Genomic DNA, 22,918 nt, shown 5'->3' on the forward strand with positions numbered 1-22,918 from the left:
GTGACATCCTGGTAAATCTCTTCTAAACTCTCTCCAGCTTAATAATATCCTTCCTACAAGGTGAACATAACTGGACACAGTGCTCCAGAAGAGGCCTCACCAACGTTCTGTACAACCTCAACATGACATCCCAGCTCCTATACTCAAAGGTCTGAGCAATGAAGGCAAGTGTGCTAAATGTCTTCTTAACCACCCTGTCTATATGTGACACTAACTTCAAAGAATTATGCACCTGAACCCCTAGGTCTCTGTTCTACAAAACAACCCAAGGCCCCACTTTTATTTATATCAGTCCTGTCCTTATTTGTATTACCTAAAATGCAATACCTCACATTTATCCAAATTAAACTCCATCTGCCACTCCTCAGCCCATTGACTCAATTGATCAAGATCTTTTTGCAATCTTAGATAACCTTCTTCACTGTCCACTATATAATCAATTTTGGTGTCATCTGCAAATTTACAAACCGTGCCTCCCATATTCTCATCCAGATCATTTATATAAATGATAAACAAAAGTGGACCCAGTACCAAACACTGTGGATCACCGCTGGTCACAGGCTTCCAGTGTGAAAGACAACCCTTCGCCACCATCCTCTGTCTCCTACAGACGAGCCAACGTTGCATCCGATTGGCAAGCTTAACCAGAATCCCATATGATCTAACTTTACTAATTAGTATACCATGCAGAATCTTGTCGCAGGCTTTACCAAAGTCCAAGTAAACAATGTCTACTACTCTGCCCTTATCAATCTTTTTGGTTACTTCCTCAAAAAACACAATCAAGTTTGTGAGACACAATTTCCCTCACATAAAACCATGTTCACTATCCCTAATCATTCCTTGGCTCTCCAAGTGAATATAAATCCTATCTTGCAGAATCACCTCCAACAACCTACCTACCACCAAAGTCAGACTCACAGGTCTATCTATAGCTCCCAGGCTTCTCCTTACATCCCTTCTTAAACAAAGGCACCACATGAGCTACTCTTCCATCATCCAGAAACTCAGTTGTAGTTTTGAAGATTCAAATATTTCTGCAAGAGGCCCTGCAATTTCCTCCCTAACTTCCTACAATGTCCTAGGATACACTAGATCAGGCCCCAGAGATTTATCCATGTTTATATTTTGTAAGATGTTCAGTGATCCCTCTTCTGTAATGTGAACTGTTTTCAAAATATCTATATTTATTTCTTCATTCTCTAGCCTCCATTTGTCTCCACAGTAAAATCTGTTGCAAAATATTCATTTACTATCTCTCCCATCTCCTGAGGTTCAACACAAAGATGGCCTCTTGATCTTTGAGGGGTCCTACTCTCTCTCTCTCTTTAGTTGCTCTCTTGCTCTTAATGTATTTGCAGAATCTCTTTGGATTATTCTTAACCTTATTTGCCAAGGCTATCTCATATTCTCTCTTTGCCTTTCTGATCTCCCTCTTAAGAACACCCCTACACTCTTTGTACCGTTCACGAGATTCACTTGAACCCAGTTGTCTATGTCTAATATATAATTCTTTTATTCTTGACTAGAACCTCAATATCTTTATTCATCCATTGTTCTCTAATCCTACCAGCCTTACCTTTCTCTCTAACAGAAACATAATGATTCTGTACTCTCATACCACAGTTTTGAAAGCCTCCGACTTATCAGATGTGATTTTGCCTGCGAACAGTCTACTTCAATCAACTTTTGAAAGTTCTTGTCTCATACCATTAAAATTTGCCTACTCCATTTAAAAAGTTTATCTTTTATCGAAGGCTTATCGTTTTCCGTAACTATTTCAAAACAAATAGAACTTTGATCACTAGACCCGAAGTGATTTCCTACTATCCCTTTAGTCACTTGACCTGCCTTATTACTCAAAAGAAGGTCAAGTTTTGCTCTTTCTTTAGCAGGAATATTTACATACTGATAAAGAAAATATTCTTGAACACATTTAACAAATTCTCCACTATTCAAACCTTGAACACTATGGCTATCCCAGTCAATGTTTGGAAAATTAAAATTACCTACTATTACAATCTTATTATTCTAACAGGTAGTTCTGCCTTAACGTGTGTTTCGTTAATGCGAATTCGTTGTAATGCGGTTGATGAATAGTGGACGCTGTTTAGATAACACAAACTTTCTGCTGTACATGTATAGCGATTTCCCCGTAAAGTGATTTGCTGTAGCGCGATTTTCTATAGCGCGAGGTCACTCAAGAATGTAACTATCACGTTATAGGTGAATTACCTATATATATCTAAGATCTCTCTACATATTTGTTCTTCAATTTCCCTCTGACTACTGGGGGGGTCTATGGTACGGTCCCATCAAGTTGATCATACTTTTTTGGTTCTAATTTCAACTCATATATTTTCACTGGATGATTTTTCAGAAATATCTTCAGAAATAGTTACAGTAGTAATATTTTCCTTAATCAAAAACGTCACACCACCCCCCCCCCCCCCCCCCCCCCCCCCCCCCTTTTGCTTCTCTTTCTATCCTTTCTATAGCATTCGAAACCCAGAATAATGAGCTGCCAGTCCGGTCCATCGCTCAGCCAAGTTTCTGGAATAGCAATGGCAGCCAAAGCCCGTGTTCCCAAACATGTCCTGAGGTCATCAACCCTACCTATAAGACCCCATTGCATTGAATTCTTTAATTTTAATTTTAATTCTTCAGAGTTACTTCATTCTCTGAAATGCTCTTGTCTGTCTTTTCTAATTAACTTGTTCTTTTCAGAATCAAAACCATCTTCATCTATCTTTCTATTTACTCTGCTACTTAGGATCCCTCCACCTCCAAGATATTCATGAATGAAATAACTTTCAAAACAAACACAGTTAGAATTACAAGCGCAAATAGATAAAAAGTTAAAATCATTAGCTGCTTTGTTTTGCACTGACCTAGCTCCATCTAGTGACAGACATTGATCAGTGCAAGTAACAGCTAAAGAACTTCAGTACGAGCTAAGCATGGAAGCTGAGGAAAAGGAGCCAGCTGAAGATGTCCCCGGTGGTGGCAGTGGACACTGGGATTATAAAGGTGAGAATATAGGCTGGCAATAGGAGCCAGGGGAAGAGGGACCACAGGACTGAGGGTGGGAACAGAAGAAACAGACTAGGACTTGAGGCCACAGTAACAGAATGAAGAGACGACCCTTTAGAACTGACATGAGGAGGAATTTCTTAAGCTAGAGGGTGATGAATCTGTGGAATCCATTGCTAGAGAAGGCTGTAGAAGTCAAATTATTGAGTGTATTTAAGACAAAAATACATAGATTCTTGATTAGTAAGGGGATCAAAGATTGTGGGGGAAGGAAGAAGAATAGGATTGAAAAACATAACAGCCATGATCGAATGGTGGAATAGACACAATGGGCAAAATGGCCAAATTCTGCTCCCAGATTATATGGTCTTATGGTTCAATGATCCCCAACGGTACTGGAGAAAACATCATGTGTGCATGCAGAATGTAAAAGCCACAGAACAGGAACTTTGTAACAAATGACATTGTAGTGAACTTCACAACATTAAATATATATATAGTCCCTTTTTTATGAATTGTATTAAAGCAAGCAACATTGAACAAATCAGTGCTAAGTGAGGATTTACTTTAGGCGTGCAGTATTGATACAAACAATAAGTCCTACTTAACTCAGTTTGCAATTAGAACCGGAACACATGGTGGATGTCCCACATATTCTCAGCTTAGTTGTAACCCTAAGCATGGCAGTCAATAATGGAGGAGCAAATTACTGCAGATGCCGGAATCTGTCATCTAGACTTGAAACGTTAGCTTGCCTTCTCTCTATGGATGCTCCCTGACCAGTACTTTTTGTTTACTGTCAATAATGACACAAGTTTTAAGAACTTAGTCTGTTAGAGAAATTGGCAACAAGATATAAACATGAAAGCAACTGGTGGAAGTAACCTTAACCACAACTGCAAAAAGGAAAATTCAGTTTTTTTCTTGTTGGTACTGGAAATAATTAGCTCCAAATTTTAATTATATTCTTTTTCAACTCACCATGGGATTTTTCAGCGACCAACAACAAATCAGTCCCCCTCTCTGTTCCTTATATCCAAATTCTCCATAACCTACTGCCAATAGGTCCTGTATACCAAGACAAAATAATTTGCGCTCATCACAATATATATGCAATATGAATTAAGCAATATCAATTGTTTGTCCCAAACAATTATAAGTAGTTACTGAACAGTATACTTCAACACTTATCTGTAAGCAACTTAAGTCAGCAATAGGAAGGCAACAAAATGGGAATAGTGTCACTTAATGCTGGGAAATGCATTGATATGCTCAATTGCTCACTTGCATATTATTTATATGCAATTCATTCTGATTGAATCCTACAATGTTGATTTTGTGAAACTCAAATATGTCCTTCATGCCTTCAGTAACCTGTGACTGATGACTTACATGTGGCTTCCTTTATTCAGTATGACAGTCCATTGGACTTCCAGGAAAGTGAGTCACAGAATTCTCAGCGTAAAAACCTGCTGTGCTGATAGGCTGAAGGACAGAGCCTTAGGTGAGAAATTCAGGGCACAGAACTGGTCTAAAATTTGAAGAGGCAGCACACAATTGAGGTGCAGGGGGCCATTCCTTTAAGTGGCATTACACATCTGAGACCCTACTGAACGGACAGTTAGGAGGATACCTGCAAGGAAAGGGAGAAGTAGTGGCAGCGTGTGAATCATCCACCCTATCCTTCTTATCCTCCACTGCTTGAGAGGATTTAGTGGCTGGACTGTGACATCTTAGACCTTAAATGATCACAAATACCAATGAATGATCCTGTGTGATGGCAAACGAATATATTCCCTGGACTTTGGAACATCTTTTTATGCTGGAGTAAGAGAAATTAAGATGCCAGAAATTGAAACTGCATGGCTGCCGTATAAATATGGTATCTAATCCACATACTAAACACATGATATAGGCTTCCTATTGTCAGAGCGACTCTCCTGTCATCCGATCCTGCAGTAAGCCCAAAGCAATCACATTTATGAGCTTGCCACCATGTAACTGGGTTCACTCAACAACCATAGAGACTCATCTTTTCACCAAAGATTTCTAGGCCTGCCAGTGGCATGCTGCAGGGTTAGGACTAAATACAGTCCCATACTTATAACTCTTAAGACAAGAAGACCAGACAACTAATTTCTTATGAATAAATAAATCATATTACTCAACAGATCATTTATCTTTTCATATCATGTTTATGCATTATTCATAATTTAGTAATGCTAGCACTTTCTGCTTTTAACTATCAGTAATCACACTGCATTAACTTCCCAGTTCCTACAGCTCCAGATATTGCAGCTTGCTAAGTCCCATTAATTAATGAATAGTTTCAAAGGGAAGTATTTTAAAATAACACAAAAGACAAAAAAAAGTATAACTAATGATAAAATTATGTGTCACTATCAAGTTCAATGACTGGGTTATAACGCAGTAGGATACTATGAGTGAATGAACTACTACAGCCTAAAAATTCTGCTGCACCACAATTATTTATCTGGTTCTTATAGTTTCAATATAGCAGGTGTAGCAAGCCAAGCTTACACTAAAAGTATATCACCCACCATTTTAAATTGGGCTGTTTTCTCATTAGCCCTAATCATTTAGGCTACTGATTCTATCAACAGCACATTAATTTTCTGTGTACCGCTGAATCAAAGAAGTGGCTAAATATACATCGGAAGAATGTATACATTTTCCAGGTGGGAAACAAATGAGACAGCACAAGGTTTTCATGGCATTTCCAGCTTCCCCAGTATTCAAAATGTCAGAGATTGCAGATTGTGTGCTATCTAAACACATTTTGGGTCTTGCTCACAATTGACTAGAGATATAAGCTGAAAACATACAAAACAGAAATTTTATTTTAATAACTCGAGAGACCTAAGTGACAATTGATGGAAGCTATTGAGAACCAACATTCTGAAAGCCTTGGGGGCTTAGTTATCTATCATACCGTATCTACAAGACGTATTCCTATTAGCTATAGGTTGAGTGGTGGAACACCACTGAGGTTCAGCTGAAGACACATCATATGGCCTTGGAGGCAGATGCTGATGGCAAGGGAGTATGGTAAGGACACGGGATGGGGTGTTGGCAGAGATGGTGGAGTAGTGGTAATGCCACTGGACTGGTTTGGCTGATGCTCTGGGACATGAGTTCATATCCCACTGCAGCAGCTGGATGGAACTATACCTATTATTGATTGTTTAAAAACCCATTGGGCTTACTAATATCCTTTAAGGAAGAAAATTTGCCATCCTTACCCACATGTGACCCTAGACCCACATTAACGTAGTTAACTCTTAACTATCTTCTGAAATTGCCTAGCATGCCATTTAGTTCAAGGGTAATCAGTGATAGCGACAAATGTTGGCCTTTCCAGTAGTGCCTATTTCCCAAGAGAAAAAAGCACCTTGAGAAACTTCTGTTAACACTGGACTCTAGAAGCAAGCTTCTAATGCAGTGCAAGCTTCCAGGACAGGAGCACAACCTGCCAAGATAGAAGTCAGAGATGTCACCAGAGGCTTCAAATTGAAAACTCCAATATGATGTTCATAGAAATGACTATTTGCTCCAAAGTTCACAGAATGATTTCCATGCTGCGAGTGAAATCCTGACAAAAGAAGGAACACAAATTCTCCATGCTGTCAGCCATTGTGCACAAATTTACTGGCAGACTTCTCCAGCAGTCTTAGCCTTCAATGGGGCAACTAAAATCTCTATGGTAAAATCAGAACATAGAGTCATAGAGTTATACAGCACGGAAACAGACCCTACAGTGCAACTTGTCTATGACAACCAGATATCCAAAATAAATCTAATCCCATTTGTCAGCATATGGCCCATATCCCTATAAACCCTTCCTATTCATATACCATTCAGATGCCTTTTAAATGTTGTAATTGTATTAGCCTCCATCACTTCCTCTAGCAGCTCATTCCGTACACGCATGAAAATGTTGCCCCGAGGTCCCTTTTAAATCTTTCCCCTCTCACATTAAATCTACGCCCATTAGTTTTAGACTCCCCTACCCTGGGAAAAAGACCTTCGCTTTTCAAGCTATTCATGCCTCTCGTGATATAAACCTCTATAAGGTCACCCCCTCAGCCTCTGATTCTCCACAGAAAATAGCCTCAGCCTATTCAACCTCTCCCAATCGCTCAAACATTCCAGCCCTGGCAACATGCTTGTCAATCTTTTCTGTACCCTTTCAAGTTTAACAACATCTTTCCTCCAGGAGGGGGACCAGAATTGAATGCAGTATTCCAAAAGTAGCCTAACCAATTTGGGTACACTCTTATTACTAGATATGATCAAATGTCACAAATATTGAAGGAAAAAATAGTTCATAGTCTGTGTGTAACATAGCAGCATAGATAGAAAATCGGTTAGCTGGCAGAAAACAGAGTACTGTATACATAAATAGGTCTTTGTCTGATTGTCAGGAAGTGATGTGTTGAGCCCCACATGGGTTTGTGCTGGAGCCTCAACTGTTCACAATTTACATCAATGACCTAGGTGAAGGGAAAGAAGGCTTGGTAGTTAAATTTGCAAACAATTCCAAGATAAATAGGAAACTATGTTGTGAAGGAACCATAAGGTAGCTGCAGGCAGATACAGATAAGTTGTGTGAGTGGACAAAAGTCTGGCAGATAGAGTGTAATGTGGGAAAATGTGAAGTTGTTCCTTTTGGCAAGAAGAATGAAAAAGCAGAGTGTTACTTAAATTAAATTAATTCCAATGTGCAGAGGGATTTAGATGTTCTAGCGCATGAGTCACAGATGTTAGTAATGCAGATTCTATATTTTATTACTAGAAGAATTAAAAATAAAAGCAGGGATGTTATGCTTCAGTTGGTGAGACCATACCTTGAATACTTGCGTGCAGTTTTGGCCTTCTTATTTAAAGAAGCGTGTAAATGCATTGGAGATGATTAGACATGTAAGGCTTACAACAATGGTGAGAGTAGGGGGTTGGAGGACCGTAAATGGAATGATGCTTAGGGAAGTGATTGTAGGAGAGTGAAGGAAAATGGGGGAAAGGAGTGCTGTGAGTAGTGTAACTCTAGGTAGTGAAGGTGTGATCAGACAGTTGATGAGGTGAACAATAGGGCTCCTAACTTGTCAATTTTGCTGAAGTTATCGAGCTTTTTCAGTTTTACAACTATATCCTGTAAGCTAAGTTTTTTTAGATAACTTCCTTAGCAACTACTTCTCATTGGCAACAGGGATGCTGACTGAACAACATTTTTCCTACCACACACATACCACCTCACCATATTCCCAAACAACACAGCACCTCGCTCCTTCACCACCTGGACCAGCATTTCCATTGCAACATCAAATAAAGCAGACATTATTCTTTTCACAAGCATTCCTCCTGTCAGTGGTCAAAATGCAGCAACCCTAAGAGAGAGGGGTATTAAGGGTATCAGAACTGCCCAAATTCCACTGTGCTTCCCATCCTCAAATGGCACCAGCAAGAAATGACAGTAGAGTTAGATGAAAGAATAAACCATGAGAACAAGCCACCAGTATGAATTCAACGTAGCCCCTATATCTATGTAACCAGGTAAGTCTAACCCCCCGCCCCACTGACCTCTTCTCCCGTCTCCAACACACCACATCCTCTTGGACACCATCCCAAGGCCTCCTACCCTCCCTCGACCTCTTCATCTCCAACTGCCGTTGTGACATCAATTGCCTCAACTTCTCCACCCCTCTCACCCACTCCAACCTCTCCCCCACAGAACGTGCAGCCCTCCGCTCCCTCCGCTCCAACCCTAACCTCACTATAAAACCTGCACAGCTGTAGTATGGCGCACTGACCTCTACATCGCCGAGGCCAGACGCCAACTCTCTGATACCTCCTCCTACCGCCACCTTGATCAAGATCCCATCCCTGACCACCAAAACATCATCTCCCAGACCATCCTCAGGTGACCTCCCACCCATAGCCTCCAACATCATCGTTCCCCAACCCCGCACCACCCATTTCTATCTCCTTTCCAAAATCCATAAACCCGACTGCCCTGGTCGACCCATTGTCTCTGCCCGCTCCTGTCTCACCGAACTTATCTCCACTTATTTCGACTCCACTTTCTCCCCACTGGTCCAGGAACTCCCCACCTACGTCCGTGACACCACCCACGCCCTCCACCTCCTCCAAAACTTCCGATTCCCTGGCCCTCAACCCCTCATCTTCACCATGGACGTGCAGTCCCTACATACTTGCATTCCCGTGCAGATGGCTTAAAAGCCCTCCACTTCTTCCTCTCCCACAGGCCCAACGAGTCCCCCTCTACCGACACACTTATCCACCTAACCAAACTCGTCCTTACCCTTAACAACTTCTCCTTCAACTCCTCCTTCTCCTACAGACAAAGGGGGTGGCCATGGGTCCCCGCATGGGCCCAAGTTATGCCTGCCTCTTTGTAGGATACGTGGAACAGTCCCTCTTCTACAGCTACACTGGCACCTTTCCCTACCTATTCCTCCGTTACATCGATGACTGTATCGGCGCCGCCTCGTGCTCTCACAAGGAGCTCAAACAGTTCATCCACTTTACTAACACCTTCCACCCCAACCATAAGTTCACCTGGATCATTTCTGATACCTCTCTCTCCTTCCTGGACCTCTCTGTCTCCATCTCTGGTAACCATCTGGAAACTGATATCTATTTCAAGCCCACCGACTCCCACAGCTACGTGGAATACACGTCCTCTCACCCACCTTCCTGCAAGGATGCGATCCCCTACTCCCAATTCCTTCGCCTCCGCCGCATCTGCTCCCAAGATGAGGCCTTCCACTCCCAGGCATCCCAGATGTCCTCGTTTTTCAAGGACCACAATTTCCCCTCCACAGTGGTCAAAAACACCCTCAACCCCATCTCTTGCGTTTCCAGCACCTCAGCCCTCACACCCGCTCCCCGCAATAACAGCAAAGATGGAATTCCCGTTGTCCTCACGTACCACCCCATCAACCTCTGGATTCAATGCATCATTCTCCGCCACTTCCACCACCTGCAATCTGACCCCACTACCAAGGATATATTTCCCTCCCCACCCTTATCTGCCTTCAGGAGGGATCGCTCTCTCTGCGACACCCTCGTCCGCTCGACACTCCCCACTAGCCCCACCACCCCCGGCACTTTTCTCTGCAACTGCAGGAGGTGCTACACCTGCCCCTACACTTCCCCCCTCACCTCCATCCCAGGCCCCAAGAAAACCTTCCACATTAAACACATCCGCTAATGTGGTTTATTGTATCCGTTGTTCCCGATGTGGCCTCCTCTACATAGGGGAAATCAAGTGGAGGCTTGGACACCACTTTGCGGAGCACCTACGCATGGTTCGTGACAAATGGCAACACCTCCCAGTCGCAAACCACTTCAACTCCCTCTCCCACTCCTTGGACGACATGGCCATTCAGGGCCTCCTCCAGTGCCACAATGTTGCCATCCGAAGGCTGGAGGAACAGCACCTCATATTCCGCCTGGGAACCCTGCAGCCCAATGGTCTCAATATGGAGTTTACAAGCTTCAAAAACTCCCCACCCCTGACCTCGTCCCAAGACCAGCCCCTACTCTCGTCCCCTCCTCCTTGACCTGTCTGTCTTTTCTCCCACCTATCTGCTCCTCCCACTTCACTGACCAACCCCCACCCCCACTTCCTACCAATGGCCTCATCCCCGCCTCCTTGACTTGTCCATCTTTACTCCAACCTACCTGCCCACCACTCCTCACTGACCAACCCCCATCCCAACTCCCTACCTACACTCACCTTTACTGACTCCATCCCCACCTCTTTGACCTGTCCGTCTTCTCTCCACCTATCTGCTCCTCAGTCCACCTTCTATCAATGCCTCCCCCTCTCTCTATTTATTTCAGAGCCCCTTTCCCCCCACCCCATTTCTGAAGAAAGGCCCAGACCCAAAACATCAGCTTTCCTGCTCCTCTGATACTGCCTGGCCTGCTGTGTTCATCCAGCTCCACACCTTGTTATCTCAGACTCTAGCATCGGCAGTTCCTACTATCTCTAAGTAAATTATTGCTCCCTTGGCCCAATCTTCTGGCATGATTGAACCTCAATTATAATTTTAATACAAACAAAGCTGTCATTTAATATCATCGCTACTCTGGTTCATCTTGATAATGATTTATTTTATTGTCTCCTTAAGTTTACTCACCACGTTGTGTTTATTCCAAACCATGCAGCTAACATTACATCCCTTGGTGAGATAACAGGTAAAAGACCATAATGGTTGCAATCTTGGACTCATGATATCCAACAGCATTATGCTGTCCACCACCTCGTCCTCACCATTAGTTGTACCATCTGGATCTAGGCAATATTAAGAGTTAAAAATTAAAATACAGTTTACACTTCCTGTTGAGGAAATAGAAAGGAAAAAGAAGAAGTACTTGAAATCTGAATCTTGAAACATCTGGTAATGCATGGATCAGACTCTGTCTTTGGTGGAATCCTTTGACATATCAGTTCTGATGCCTCAATCCAACATAAAGCTTTAGCCTTGTTTAAGTTGCTTTATTAAGATGAATTTTATCATTAATTTATTTCATTTCTTATTTACTCTTTGTGAAATTTACTTTTGAAGCTTTTTTTTTTATTCTTGAAATCATTTGAACTTTTGGGTTACACTGTTAGCTATGTGTCCAATGCTGACAGCAGTGTCAATTTCTACCACTCCATCCCATATGGAGTCTTCCTGGCTGGTTGAAGATGCACTGCCCATCCATTACATTCTCTCTTTCCAGATTTTTCATTGTTTCCTTCATGAAATGCCATAAAACCCACCTCTTTGACCAGCTATTGATCATCTGCCCTAATATCTCATTATGTGACTTGATGTTGGGAAGGTTGGTGGGGGAGGGAGGGAGGAGAGTTGAGGGTGTGAGTGGTATCACTCCATGACCAAAGGCAATCAAAACTTGGCACAAGAAATGGGGCAGGGGCTACCTAGTGGGAACTGCACGCCTGCTCTTGGTTCTGACCCAACAGTCTTTCCATTCCCATGATCCCCAGACTGAAAACTGCCCCTCACCCCAACATACATCATTTACTTTTGTTCTGGGTCCTCTGTGATCCTGGAACTCCAGGAATGCTCTTTTGGCAGCAGCCACATCCTCCTCTGTGGTAATGCTCAGAATTAACAACACTTGCTGAGCAAAACAGGCAAATCTCACAAATGGTTTTGCTACTGCCTGACTCACATGTAGTTCTGACAAGACTATCAAAAGAGTGAACTCTTGAACATTTCAGCATGTTTCTTGCCTAAACTATAATATTACCAGGTAATATTGGCAGTTGACGATAAGCAGCGAGTTTAGGTTGGAAAATGTTCTCCATAATGACACGTTCCATAATGAATAAATCATGCTTTAGTTTCTCATTTTTCAGAAGTTCTTCTGGTTCATGGTCTAATTCATCAACACCTTGAACAGTGACAATACTTTCCGACTCCGGTGAAGTGGAGGATCGACTTTCTGAAATAATAGATTTATTATATGTTAAATCATAATTTAAACATGCCTCAGTACACCATCTTTTAAAAGGGAAAAGGCATTCCAATACATTCAGCTTCCTTATCTGTAGATGAGGATCCCAAAATGAATTACATTCATATACCCATGTCCATCCAAGAGACTGGTTGGTATAATGAAGCCATAAAACTGAGAGATCTGATAATAATATTCTTTTCAACAATTTCCAGATTGCTGGGATGAGGTTCCATATCTCGAAGGGTTCCCCTCTGACTTCCTGGGTCAGGTCCTATTCAGACCATGAATTACTTTAGCATCATGTTACCCATATCATTGTTTTCATTCTAACTGCCTTCAACACAAATAATGGAATAAATTCAGCAGATTAACAATCACTATTAACTACAAAAATGGGCTAAGAGGCTTGGATGGAATGAATGTGGAGAAGATATTTCCACTAGTTGGAAAGGACCCAAGGGCACAGCCTCAGAGTGAAGGGATGATCTTTTACAACTGAGTTAAGGAGGAATTTCTTCAACCAGAGAGTGGTGAATCTGTAGAACTCATTGCCACAGGCTGTGGAAGCCAAATCATTGAGTGTAGTAAAGCCAGAAATAGACAGATTCTTGATTAATAAAAGGGATCAAAAGTTGCAGGGAGAAGGCAGAAGAGTGGGGTTGAGAAACATATCAGCCACAATCAAATGGGGGGAGCAGATTTGATGGGCTGAATGGCTCCAAATTCAGCTCCTATATCATATGGTCTTATGGTCTTGCATTCCACAGTTTGAAAGACACAAAAATAAAGGAATATGCTTCTTACACTAACTGCCCTTAAACTACGGAGATAGCAAGAACTGCAGATGCTGGAGTTCACTACCCTTGAACTATGTGGCTACTTCAGAGGGCAGTTATGCGTATTACTGGAGATACATGAAAGATGGTCAGGTAGCAGCAGACATTCTTCCTTTAAAGATTTAATAATAGGTGTTACAGTCACCATTACTATAGATATCTTTATATTCCACTAGCTTCCATGAATAGGATTTGAATTCAATCTATGGAGCATTAGCATTGTCCTCTTGATTACTAGCCCAGGCTGTGTTTCACTTACTGTGTGCGAATGACTGGTCAAAATGTAAGCGTTGGAGGAAGTTGATGAAACACAGGTGGTGGGCTGGTGAGGGAAAAACATTCTTGACCTCATCCTCACTAATCTGCCAGCTGCAGTTGCTTCTGTCCATGACAGAATGGTAAGAGTGACCATTGCACAGTCCTTGTGGAGACGAAGTCCCGCCTTCACATTGAGAATAATTTCCATCGTGTTGTGTGGCACTATCACCGTGCTAAATGGGACAGACTTCGCACAGATCTAGCAACTCAAGACTGGGTAACCATGAGGTGCTGTGGACCATCAAGAGCAGCAGAATTGTACTCCACGACAATCTGTAACCTTATGGCCTGGCATTTACCCCATTCAACCATTACCATCAAGCCAGGGGATCAACCCTGGTTCAATGGACAGTGCAGGAGGGCATGCCAGGAGCAGCACCAGGCTTACCTGAAGATGAGGTGTCAACCTGGTGAAGCCACTAAACAGGACTTCTTGCAGGCCAAACAGTGAAAGCAGCAAGTGATAGAGCTAAGCAATCCTACAACCAACGGATTAGATATAAGCTCTGTAGTCTGGCCACATTCAGTCATGAATGGTGGTGGACAATTAAACAACTCACTGGAGGAGGAGGCTCCACAAATATCCTCATCCTCAGTGATGGAACAGCCCAGCACATCAGTGCAAAAGATAAGGCTGAAGCATTTGTAGCAATCTTCAGCCAGAAGTGTCAAGTGGATGATCTATCTTGGCCTCCTCCAGTGGTTACAGATACCGGTGTTCAGCCAATTTGATTCACTCTACGGGATATCAAGAAACGGTTGGAGACACTGGATACTGTAAAAGCTACAGGCCCTGACAACATTCTGGCAATAGTACTGAAAACTTGTGTTCCAGAACTTGCCACCCCTAGCCAAAATGTTCCAGTACAGTTACAACACTGGTATCTACCGACAATGTGGAAAATTGCCCAAGTACGTCCTGTACACAAAAAGCAGGACAAATCCAACCCGGCCAATTACCGCCCCATCAGTCTACTCTCAATCATCAGTAAAGTGACGGAAGGTGTCATCAACAGTGCTATCAAGCAGCACCTGCTCAGCAATAACCTGCTCAGTGACGCCCAGTTTGGGTTCTGCCAGGGCCACTCAGCTCCTGACCTCATTACAGCCTCGGTTCAAACATGGACAAAAGAACTGAATTCCAGAGGTGAGGTGATAGTGACAGCCCTTGATATCAAGGCTGCATTCAACCCAGTGTGACATCAAGGAGCCCTAGAAAGTCTGAAATAATGGGTATCAGGGGGCAAACGCTCCAGTGGTTAGAGTCATATCTGACACATAGGAAGACGGTTGTGGTTGTGGGAGGTCAATCATCTCAACTCCAGGACATCTCTGCAGGAGTTCCTCAGGGTAGTGTCCTAGGCCCAACCATCTTCAGCTGCTTCATCAATGACCTTCCCTCTAATATAAGGTTAGAAGTGGAGATGTTCAAGGATGATTGCACAATATTGAGCACCATTCGTGACTCCTCAGATACTGAAGCAGCCCATGTTCAAATACAACACGATCTACACAATATCCAGACTTGGGCTGACAAGTGGCAAGTGACATTCGCGCCACATAAATGCCAGGCTATGACCATCACCAATAAGAGATAATCAAGCCACTGTCCCTTGACATTCAATGGTGTTATCATTCACTGAATCCCTGACTATCAATATCCTGGGTGTTATCATTGACCAGAGACTCAACTGGACTCACCATATAAACACAGTGGCTACAAGAGCTGGCCAGAAGCTAGGAATACTGTGATGAGTAACTCACTTCCTGACTTCTCAAAGCCTGTCCACCATCTACAGGCACAAGTCAGGAATGTGATGGAATACTCTCCACTTGCCTGGATGAGTGCAGCCCCAACAATACTCAAGAAGCTTGACACCATCCAGGAAAAACAGCCAGCTTGATTGCCACAAGTACCCGCTCCCTCCACCACTGATGCTCAGTAGCAGCAGTGTGTACTAACTGCAAGATGCACTGCAGAAGTTCACCAAAAATCCTCAGACAGCACCTTCCAAACTCACAAACACTTCCATCTAGAAGGACAAGGTCAACAGACATATGGGAACACCACCACCTCCAAGTTCCCCTCCAAGCCACTCACCATTCCGACTTGGAAATATATTGCCATTCCTTCACTGTCACTGGGTCAAAATCCTGGAACGCCCTCCCTAATTGAATTGTGCGTCAACCTACAGCAGGAAGACTGCAGCAGTTCAAGAAGGCAGTTCACCACCAGGGTAACTAGGGATGGGCAAGAAATGCTGGCCAGCCAGCAATGCCCACAACCCACAAATGAACAGAAAAATAATCAATGCCTTTTTAGTACATGATAAGATTAAAAATTAAATTGAATGTCTAGAATTTTCACAGGACTTTATGCTGTAAGTTCAGTTGAAACTCAGTGAAAATCACTTCTTACATTTTCAACAATTCGATACCATAGCTCTGGCAGATGATTGAGAATATCCTCACAAAATTATTCATGGAATTAGTTAAGCTTTACATTACACCAAACTGTAGTATGTTACTATTTCTTGTTTTCCTTCCATTCTAGTCCTCAGTTGAACTATTTATTTTGCATTGATGCATTTCTGAAAAAGATTTTCATTGACAGAGAAACTGTGCAACCATAAGTTCCATTGCCTTTGTGTGTGTTTTTTTTAAACTAATGTTTAATAAAAATAAGTAGGGTTGCTATTGACCATAATGAATAATGTCATATTATATTTCAGACAAATACAAACTCTTCCATGTACATACTTTTATCATTTGTCTGTAATTCAGTTTGCTGCATATCTTCTTCAGAGATAGTTCTGGAATGCTTTGGAATTGATCTCTTTTCAGTAGACAGTTTATGTTCCATTCTTACCTAATCCTATTGAACTTAGAGCTGATAAAGTTCGAAGGACAGTTTTGTCAAAATTAATTTGTAACAAATCCTTTTGCTGATTTAATTGATCAGGGGAAATATCTTCATGCACTTCTCCTTCTTTAAAGCTATCATACATGTCCCATGTTGTAGCCATAACACCTAGAAAGACAAAATAAACAGGAATAATTTGTCAAACTCTTGATTGAAAATTTAAATAACTTTTCTAACTCTGGATGAGATCTATGACCTCCAGAAGAAATAATAGGGATGTGGATTTTATTTTAATTGTAATGGGCTTTGGCAGAGTTTAGGGCACAGGGTGATCATCTGACTACATCACTGTAAAGCTTAGATTATTTTAACTCCCTAGCCTCATTTGCATTTGACTGATTAATGTATATTTGTAATCACTGTTGTATAAGTTGATGGTTCTGAAATGATTATTATAGGAGACTACTTTCAGACAATTTGATTCATTCCACATGATGTCGAGAAATAGCTGAAGACACCGGATACTGAAAGGACTATGGGCCCTGACGATATTCCGGCAATAGTACCATGCAGCTCCAACAACTTTCAAGAAGTTTGACATCATTAGGGACAAAGCAGCATTATTGATAGCACTACATCCACAAACATTCATTCCCTCCACTACCAATGCAAAGTAGCAGCAGTGTGTACTATCTACAAAGTGCACTGCAAAAATTCACCAAAGCTCCTTAGGTAGCACCGGGTTCACTACCATCTAAGAGGATCAATAGCAGTAAATACTCGAGAAAACCACCTCCTGCAAGGTCTTCTCCAAGCTACTCACATCCTGACTTTGAGATAGATCACCATTTTGTCACTGTTGCCTAGGTCAAAATCCTGGAACTTACTGTCTAATGGCGATGTGGATGTTCCTTTAACAAATGGCCTGCAGCAGTTCAAGAAGGCAGCTCACCACCACCTTAAGGGCAGTTCAGACTGGGCAATAAATGCAGTCCAGCCAGAGATGCCTACATCCCATGAATGAATAAACAAAAAGCTGCACCCAATCTAATGTCTCAGGGATTTGCTATCATGCAGTAACTACATCTTGTTTCAGTCAACAGCCTCTTCTTGCTAATACCACCGGCACACTCTGTACGATACTGGATGGCCCCCTGGACCAGTCAAAGCAATGGAACTGCATCTTAAGCATCCCCATCATCTGGTCCACCACATTGCTTGCCTGGTAGCATGGTAGGTAGTTGTGGAATTTAGGCACTTAATTAGCCATTAATTGAACACATAGAGGCCTTCATTGTGGAGGGTGAGAAAGTCCTCACCTTCTCACCCAGAACTTAATTAGTGAGGTGGCGAAAGGGATGAATCTTTTCAGTAACTCTTCCAATTATTTCCACTTCTCACTGCTTCCCTCTGTCAGGAGAATGCTTCACCCATTATTACAGGAATTATGAGGAAGACCGGCACATCGAGTCTTATTTCTTGAAGGTTCTAAGCTGTTCAGCCCACAAGTCCATACAACATCATCATAATGAGTGATGCTACAGGCATTGTTCAGTATTTACCCTTTCTGACCCTCACATCCTTATTGAGCAGTGTGGATGATGATAGTCACCATCTGATCTAACTAGAAGAATGGCTGTAGGAAACAAGGTCTCATTTATTGAATTTCTGCAACTGTTTACATATCAGAAGGATAAGAAATATATTCATGTAGGTACTGTTTAGCACAATCTAGTCTGAGGTCTGACTCCCTCTTTGCCAAGATCGCTCTTTCTAGGTTATCACTTCATTTGTAAACGATAATTATTTGAATAGCTGTAAGTAAATGTATTATTGGATGTCCAGTTAATAAATAGCTGTTTGCCTTCTGTTTCTCATTGAAGCTTTTGCGTTTCCGTAGAGTACAGTGTAGTTTGTTTATTCCTTTTACTGGTTTTGCATCTCTCTCTTGCTTTTTCTTATCTTCTGTTTCTTTTTTCTTTCTTGTTTCTGCTCCTTTCTTGACCTTGGACCTTTCAAGAGTGCTGTTTTAAGAACTGTACCTTTTAGTTTAAAGATTGCAGGCTTGTAGTAGGAGGGGTCTACCTCTGAATGATGCTCACACTAAATGAAAAGTGATTGGATCACACTGGCTTTCTTCTAAGTTTTGCACCGACTTAAAAGCAAAAAATGGCAGAACCAATCAAGCTCTGGGCAGGGGTAACCCACCTTAATGTAGAATTCCTCACTTTTTGAATTTTTTAAAGTGTATTTTCCTCTTATATGTTTTTTTTAAATTGGAATTGCAAGTTCTGTTTTTTTTAGAAAGATAATTTACTGGTCTAAAGCCTTTGGAATTGATTGTATTGGTAACATCAGCTTTTTTATTTTTAACTAAAGAGACTCTTAGAAATTTATTGTATCTTGAAGGAACTTAGATTTTAATCAAAAAGAAAATATCTCTGTCTTCTGCTGGTCAATGCCCATGAACTGACCTGTACATTTTTCTATTCTCATAGAAGCTAATACTGCTTATCATTTGAATTCTTTGAAGTCCAGAACTATTGTCCAATTGATCTTCAGGTAGTTTTCCAAATATCAACCACTACGATCAAGGAGTCTTTTCTTTATAGATGGCCACTGCTGCTACTCATGATGTTGGTTTTGCCTCCAGAAGGATATTTTACCTGATGCAGCAATGCTTTGTAATACAAGAAACTAGGATTTGATACAGTAATATTGAAGGATCCAACAAATAATAATAGGTTAATTTGTACAGGCATTACATTCACAGGCATATCAGTGTCTGGGCTGTTATTAAATTCTTAGGTACAACAGAGAAACACACTTTTCTTAGGTTGTAATGCTTCAAGTGATCCCAAATAAGATGTCGCCTGAAAACTTAAAAACCTTTAGGGATCACATGTTATGATACAGTGGTAATGTTATGAACTTGTCTCTTAACAGGTGTACTGACATACTTTGTCTGTCAGAGATATATTGGCACACTGATCATGAGACATAACAAAACATTCTCCAATCCAGAAATCTATTATTTCTCAACACCAGTTATCCAGAAAATACTTGACTAGATGCAAGCAAGCAACTCAACAATTTATTACAGTATAAAAACCCGAAAGAACTGCGGATGCTGTAAATCAGGAACAAAAACAGAAGTTGCTGGAAAAGCTTAGCATGTCTGGCAGCATCTATGAAGAAAAAATCAGAGTTAACATTTCAGATCCAGTGACCCTTCCTCAAAACTGATGGTAGCTGGGAAAACATCGGCTTTTATGCAGAAAATATGGAGGTGGATGGGGTAGGGAGTAAACGACAGGATAGAGTCCGGAGAGAGAGAAAAGCAGTTGGATAGACAAAGGAGTTGATAACAATCAGGCTAGGAGTGTGCACAGCTGTTAATGGGGACTGTCAGTGACTAACAATAGGTAGTGTGTAATGGCAGGCTATGTGATAACAACGCCTGGTGTGTGGAGTAGGGGGCTAGGACATAGGAGAGTTTAGGCCTTGAACTTATTGAACTCAACATTGAGTCTGGAGTGCTGCAGGGTCCCCAAGCGGAAAATGAGATGTTGTTCTTCCAGCTAGTGTTGAGCTGCACTGGAACACTGCAGCAAGCCAGAGACAGAGATGTTGGCCAGGGAACAGGGTGGTGTGTTAAAGTGGTATGCAATAGGTGGCTTAGGTTCTTTTTTGCGAGCAGAACATAGATGTTCTGTGAAGCGGTCACCCAGTCAATGCTTCATTTCTCCAATGTAGAGGAGATCACATTGTGAGCAGCCAATGCAGTAGACTAGATTCTGGGAAGTGCAGGTGAAGTTTTGCTTCACCTGGAAGGTACATTTGGGCCCTTGGATAGTGGGGAGGGAGGAGGTAGTGGGCAGGTGTTGCACCTTCAGTTGCAGGGGAAGGTGCCGTGGGGCTGTAGAAGGGTGTTGAGGGTGAAGAAAGAGTGGACCAGGGTGTCCTGAAGAGAATGGTTCCTGTGGAAGGCGGACAAGGGAGGGGAGGAGAATATGCGTCTGGTGGTGGCATCTTGCTGGAAGTAGCGGAAATGGCGTCTGATGATTTTCTGGATGCAGATGCTGGTGGGATAGTAGGTAAGTACAAAGGGAACCTATCGCTGTTGGGGGAGGGAAGAGAAGGGGTGAGGGCAGAAATGCAGGAGATGGGTTGAACCCGGTTGAGGGCAGTGTCGACAACGGTGCTGGGGAATCCTCAGTTGAAGAAGAAGATCCATTCTCTCAGTTCCTCTGTCTCTGTCGCATATGTTCAGATGAGACCAACTTCGACAAGGGAGCCTCCGAAATGTACACCTTCTTCCTACAACATTATCAACTCCTTTGCCCATCCAACTGCTCTTCTCTCTCTTCGGGCTCTATCCTGTCATTTACTCCCTAAACCATCCCCTTCCCTATTTTCTGCATATAAATTGACATTTTCCCAACTACCGTCAGTTCTGAGGAAGGGTCACCAGACCCGAAATGTTAACTCTGATTTTTTCTCCACAGATGCTGCCAGACATGCTGAGCTTTTGCAGCAACCTCTGTTTTTGTACATTATTACAGCACATTGGCCTCTGGGACTGTGAGTATATAAGATATAGTACTTGAATAAGTAAAACAACTTGTTGTTACTGGTTTCTAGCATTTTATCACTATTCTATGCTTCAAATCAATAGTTATTTCTATGGTGATCTGCATTCACACACTAATTTGTCCCAGAAAATTCCAGAATCCAGAAATATCTTGGTCCTAAGCATTTCAGACTGGAGAGGTTACAGTGTACTTAAAATTACTTGTACGTCTGCGGTTAGATGCTAATTTGTTGGAGATGGTCATTGCCTGACATTGCGTGGTGCAAATGTCCCTTATTGCTTATCAGCCCATGCCTGGATGTTGTCCATATCTTGCTGTATATGGACACAAACTACCCAAGTATCTGACTTGTCGCAAATGGTGCTGATCAAATCTGCAACCATCAGTAAACATAGCTACTTCTGCTCCTATAATGGAAGGAAGGTCATTGATAAAGCAGCTGAAGATGTTTGGGCCTAGGACGCTACCCTGAGGAACTATAAGGCTATTGCGGTACAGAGATAGTGTCCTAACCTCTGATTCAGGAGGCTCAGGTTCATGTCCCACCTGCTCCAGAGGTGTATCACAACATGTCTGAACAAGTTTATTAGAATATATCTACCCTGAGGAACTCCTTCAATGATGTCTTGGGGTTTACCTGCAACAACCACCATTATCTTCCTTTGTTAAAGTGTAATGCCTTACTGGGGCTGCACACTGGAAATCAAGTCCTGCTCTTCCTGGAGTCAGTCAAAGAAGTTAAATGTTTTATAAAAGTACGCAAATTCCCAACTTATCTGTCTTCGATGCCCAGATTACCGCGAACCTGGGACAAGGTTTCTGTACTTAACAATACATGCTACTTATAATAAGTAAACAGAAGTTGCTGGCAAAACTCAGCAGGTCTGGCAGCATCTGTGGGGAGAAAGCAGAGGTAACATTCAGAACTGTTTAAGAGTCACTGGATTCGAAACGTTAACTCTGCTTTCTCTCCACAGATGCTATCGGACCTGCTGAGTTTCACCAGCAATTTCTGGTTTTGTTTCAGATCTCCAGCATCCGCTGTTCTTTATTTATTTTAATTATGATTCGTTGCCATATAATTCCACTAGTTAAAACTCTAAACTCCTTATAAATCCTTCCCTACACATATGTATAGACAGACAGGGATGTTATTGATAGAAGAAATGATAGATGGTCACCGGTTTAATAGACCCTATCCAGAGACTTTACTAAGATGATCCTTTTAGCTTGTTAGGTCCTGCTGTAACTCACTTTCCCTCCTTCAGTTAATTCCACTTACTTCCAAGAGGCACAAAGCAACTGGTTCACATTTATAGTCTCTGACTTGTTGGTCAGAACCCATAGCTTAGAGCAACTGATCAGGAGAAATAAACTGGCTTTCTTCAGGCTTGAATTTTTTTAATATACTGCAGACAGAAGGACAGTGCCTTACTTTCTGGTGGTCCAAGCTTCTGACAAACATTCAAACCCACAAGCTGTTTGGCTACCTAGGAGTTAGTTGCATAATTGCTGGCAGCCAGAAAGCCTTTGTCATCAACAACTATTCACCACTCCACAAATTTTGTTGCCAGCTAACTTTTCCATCATACACACACCCTAGTTCCAGTTCATCTGTAGTAACCTCCCTCCAATGGTTTGAGCAAACAGCAGTGTAAACAACACTTACAATGTATACCAGATAACTTGCTCTTAAAAAATGCAGCAATCCATTCAACAGTTGTTTCAGAGATAGTAGGAACTGCAGGTGCTGG

General features: G+C 42.1%; 1 protein-coding gene across 1 annotated transcript in view; it reads right to left on the reverse strand.

Moving 5' to 3' along the window:
* dnai4 (dynein axonemal intermediate chain 4) overlaps positions 1-22,918 on the reverse strand; it is a 138,201-nt gene that overhangs the window by 74,831 nt on the left and 40,452 nt on the right. The window contains exons 7-10 of the mRNA XM_048602428.1: positions 16,576-16,737; positions 12,343-12,537; positions 11,220-11,374; positions 4,015-4,101 (exon numbers count right to left, since the gene is read on the reverse strand). Of these exons, the coding sequence (XP_048458385.1) occupies positions 4,015-4,101; positions 11,220-11,374; positions 12,343-12,537; positions 16,576-16,737 (599 nt within the window). The remainder of the gene's footprint in view (positions 1-4,014; positions 4,102-11,219; positions 11,375-12,342; positions 12,538-16,575; positions 16,738-22,918) is intronic.

This window comes from Rhincodon typus, chromosome 10, assembly GCF_021869965.1.
Source record: "Rhincodon typus isolate 14 chromosome 10, sRhiTyp1.1, whole genome shotgun sequence".
Taxonomy (NCBI): Eukaryota; Metazoa; Chordata; class Chondrichthyes; order Orectolobiformes; family Rhincodontidae; genus Rhincodon; species Rhincodon typus.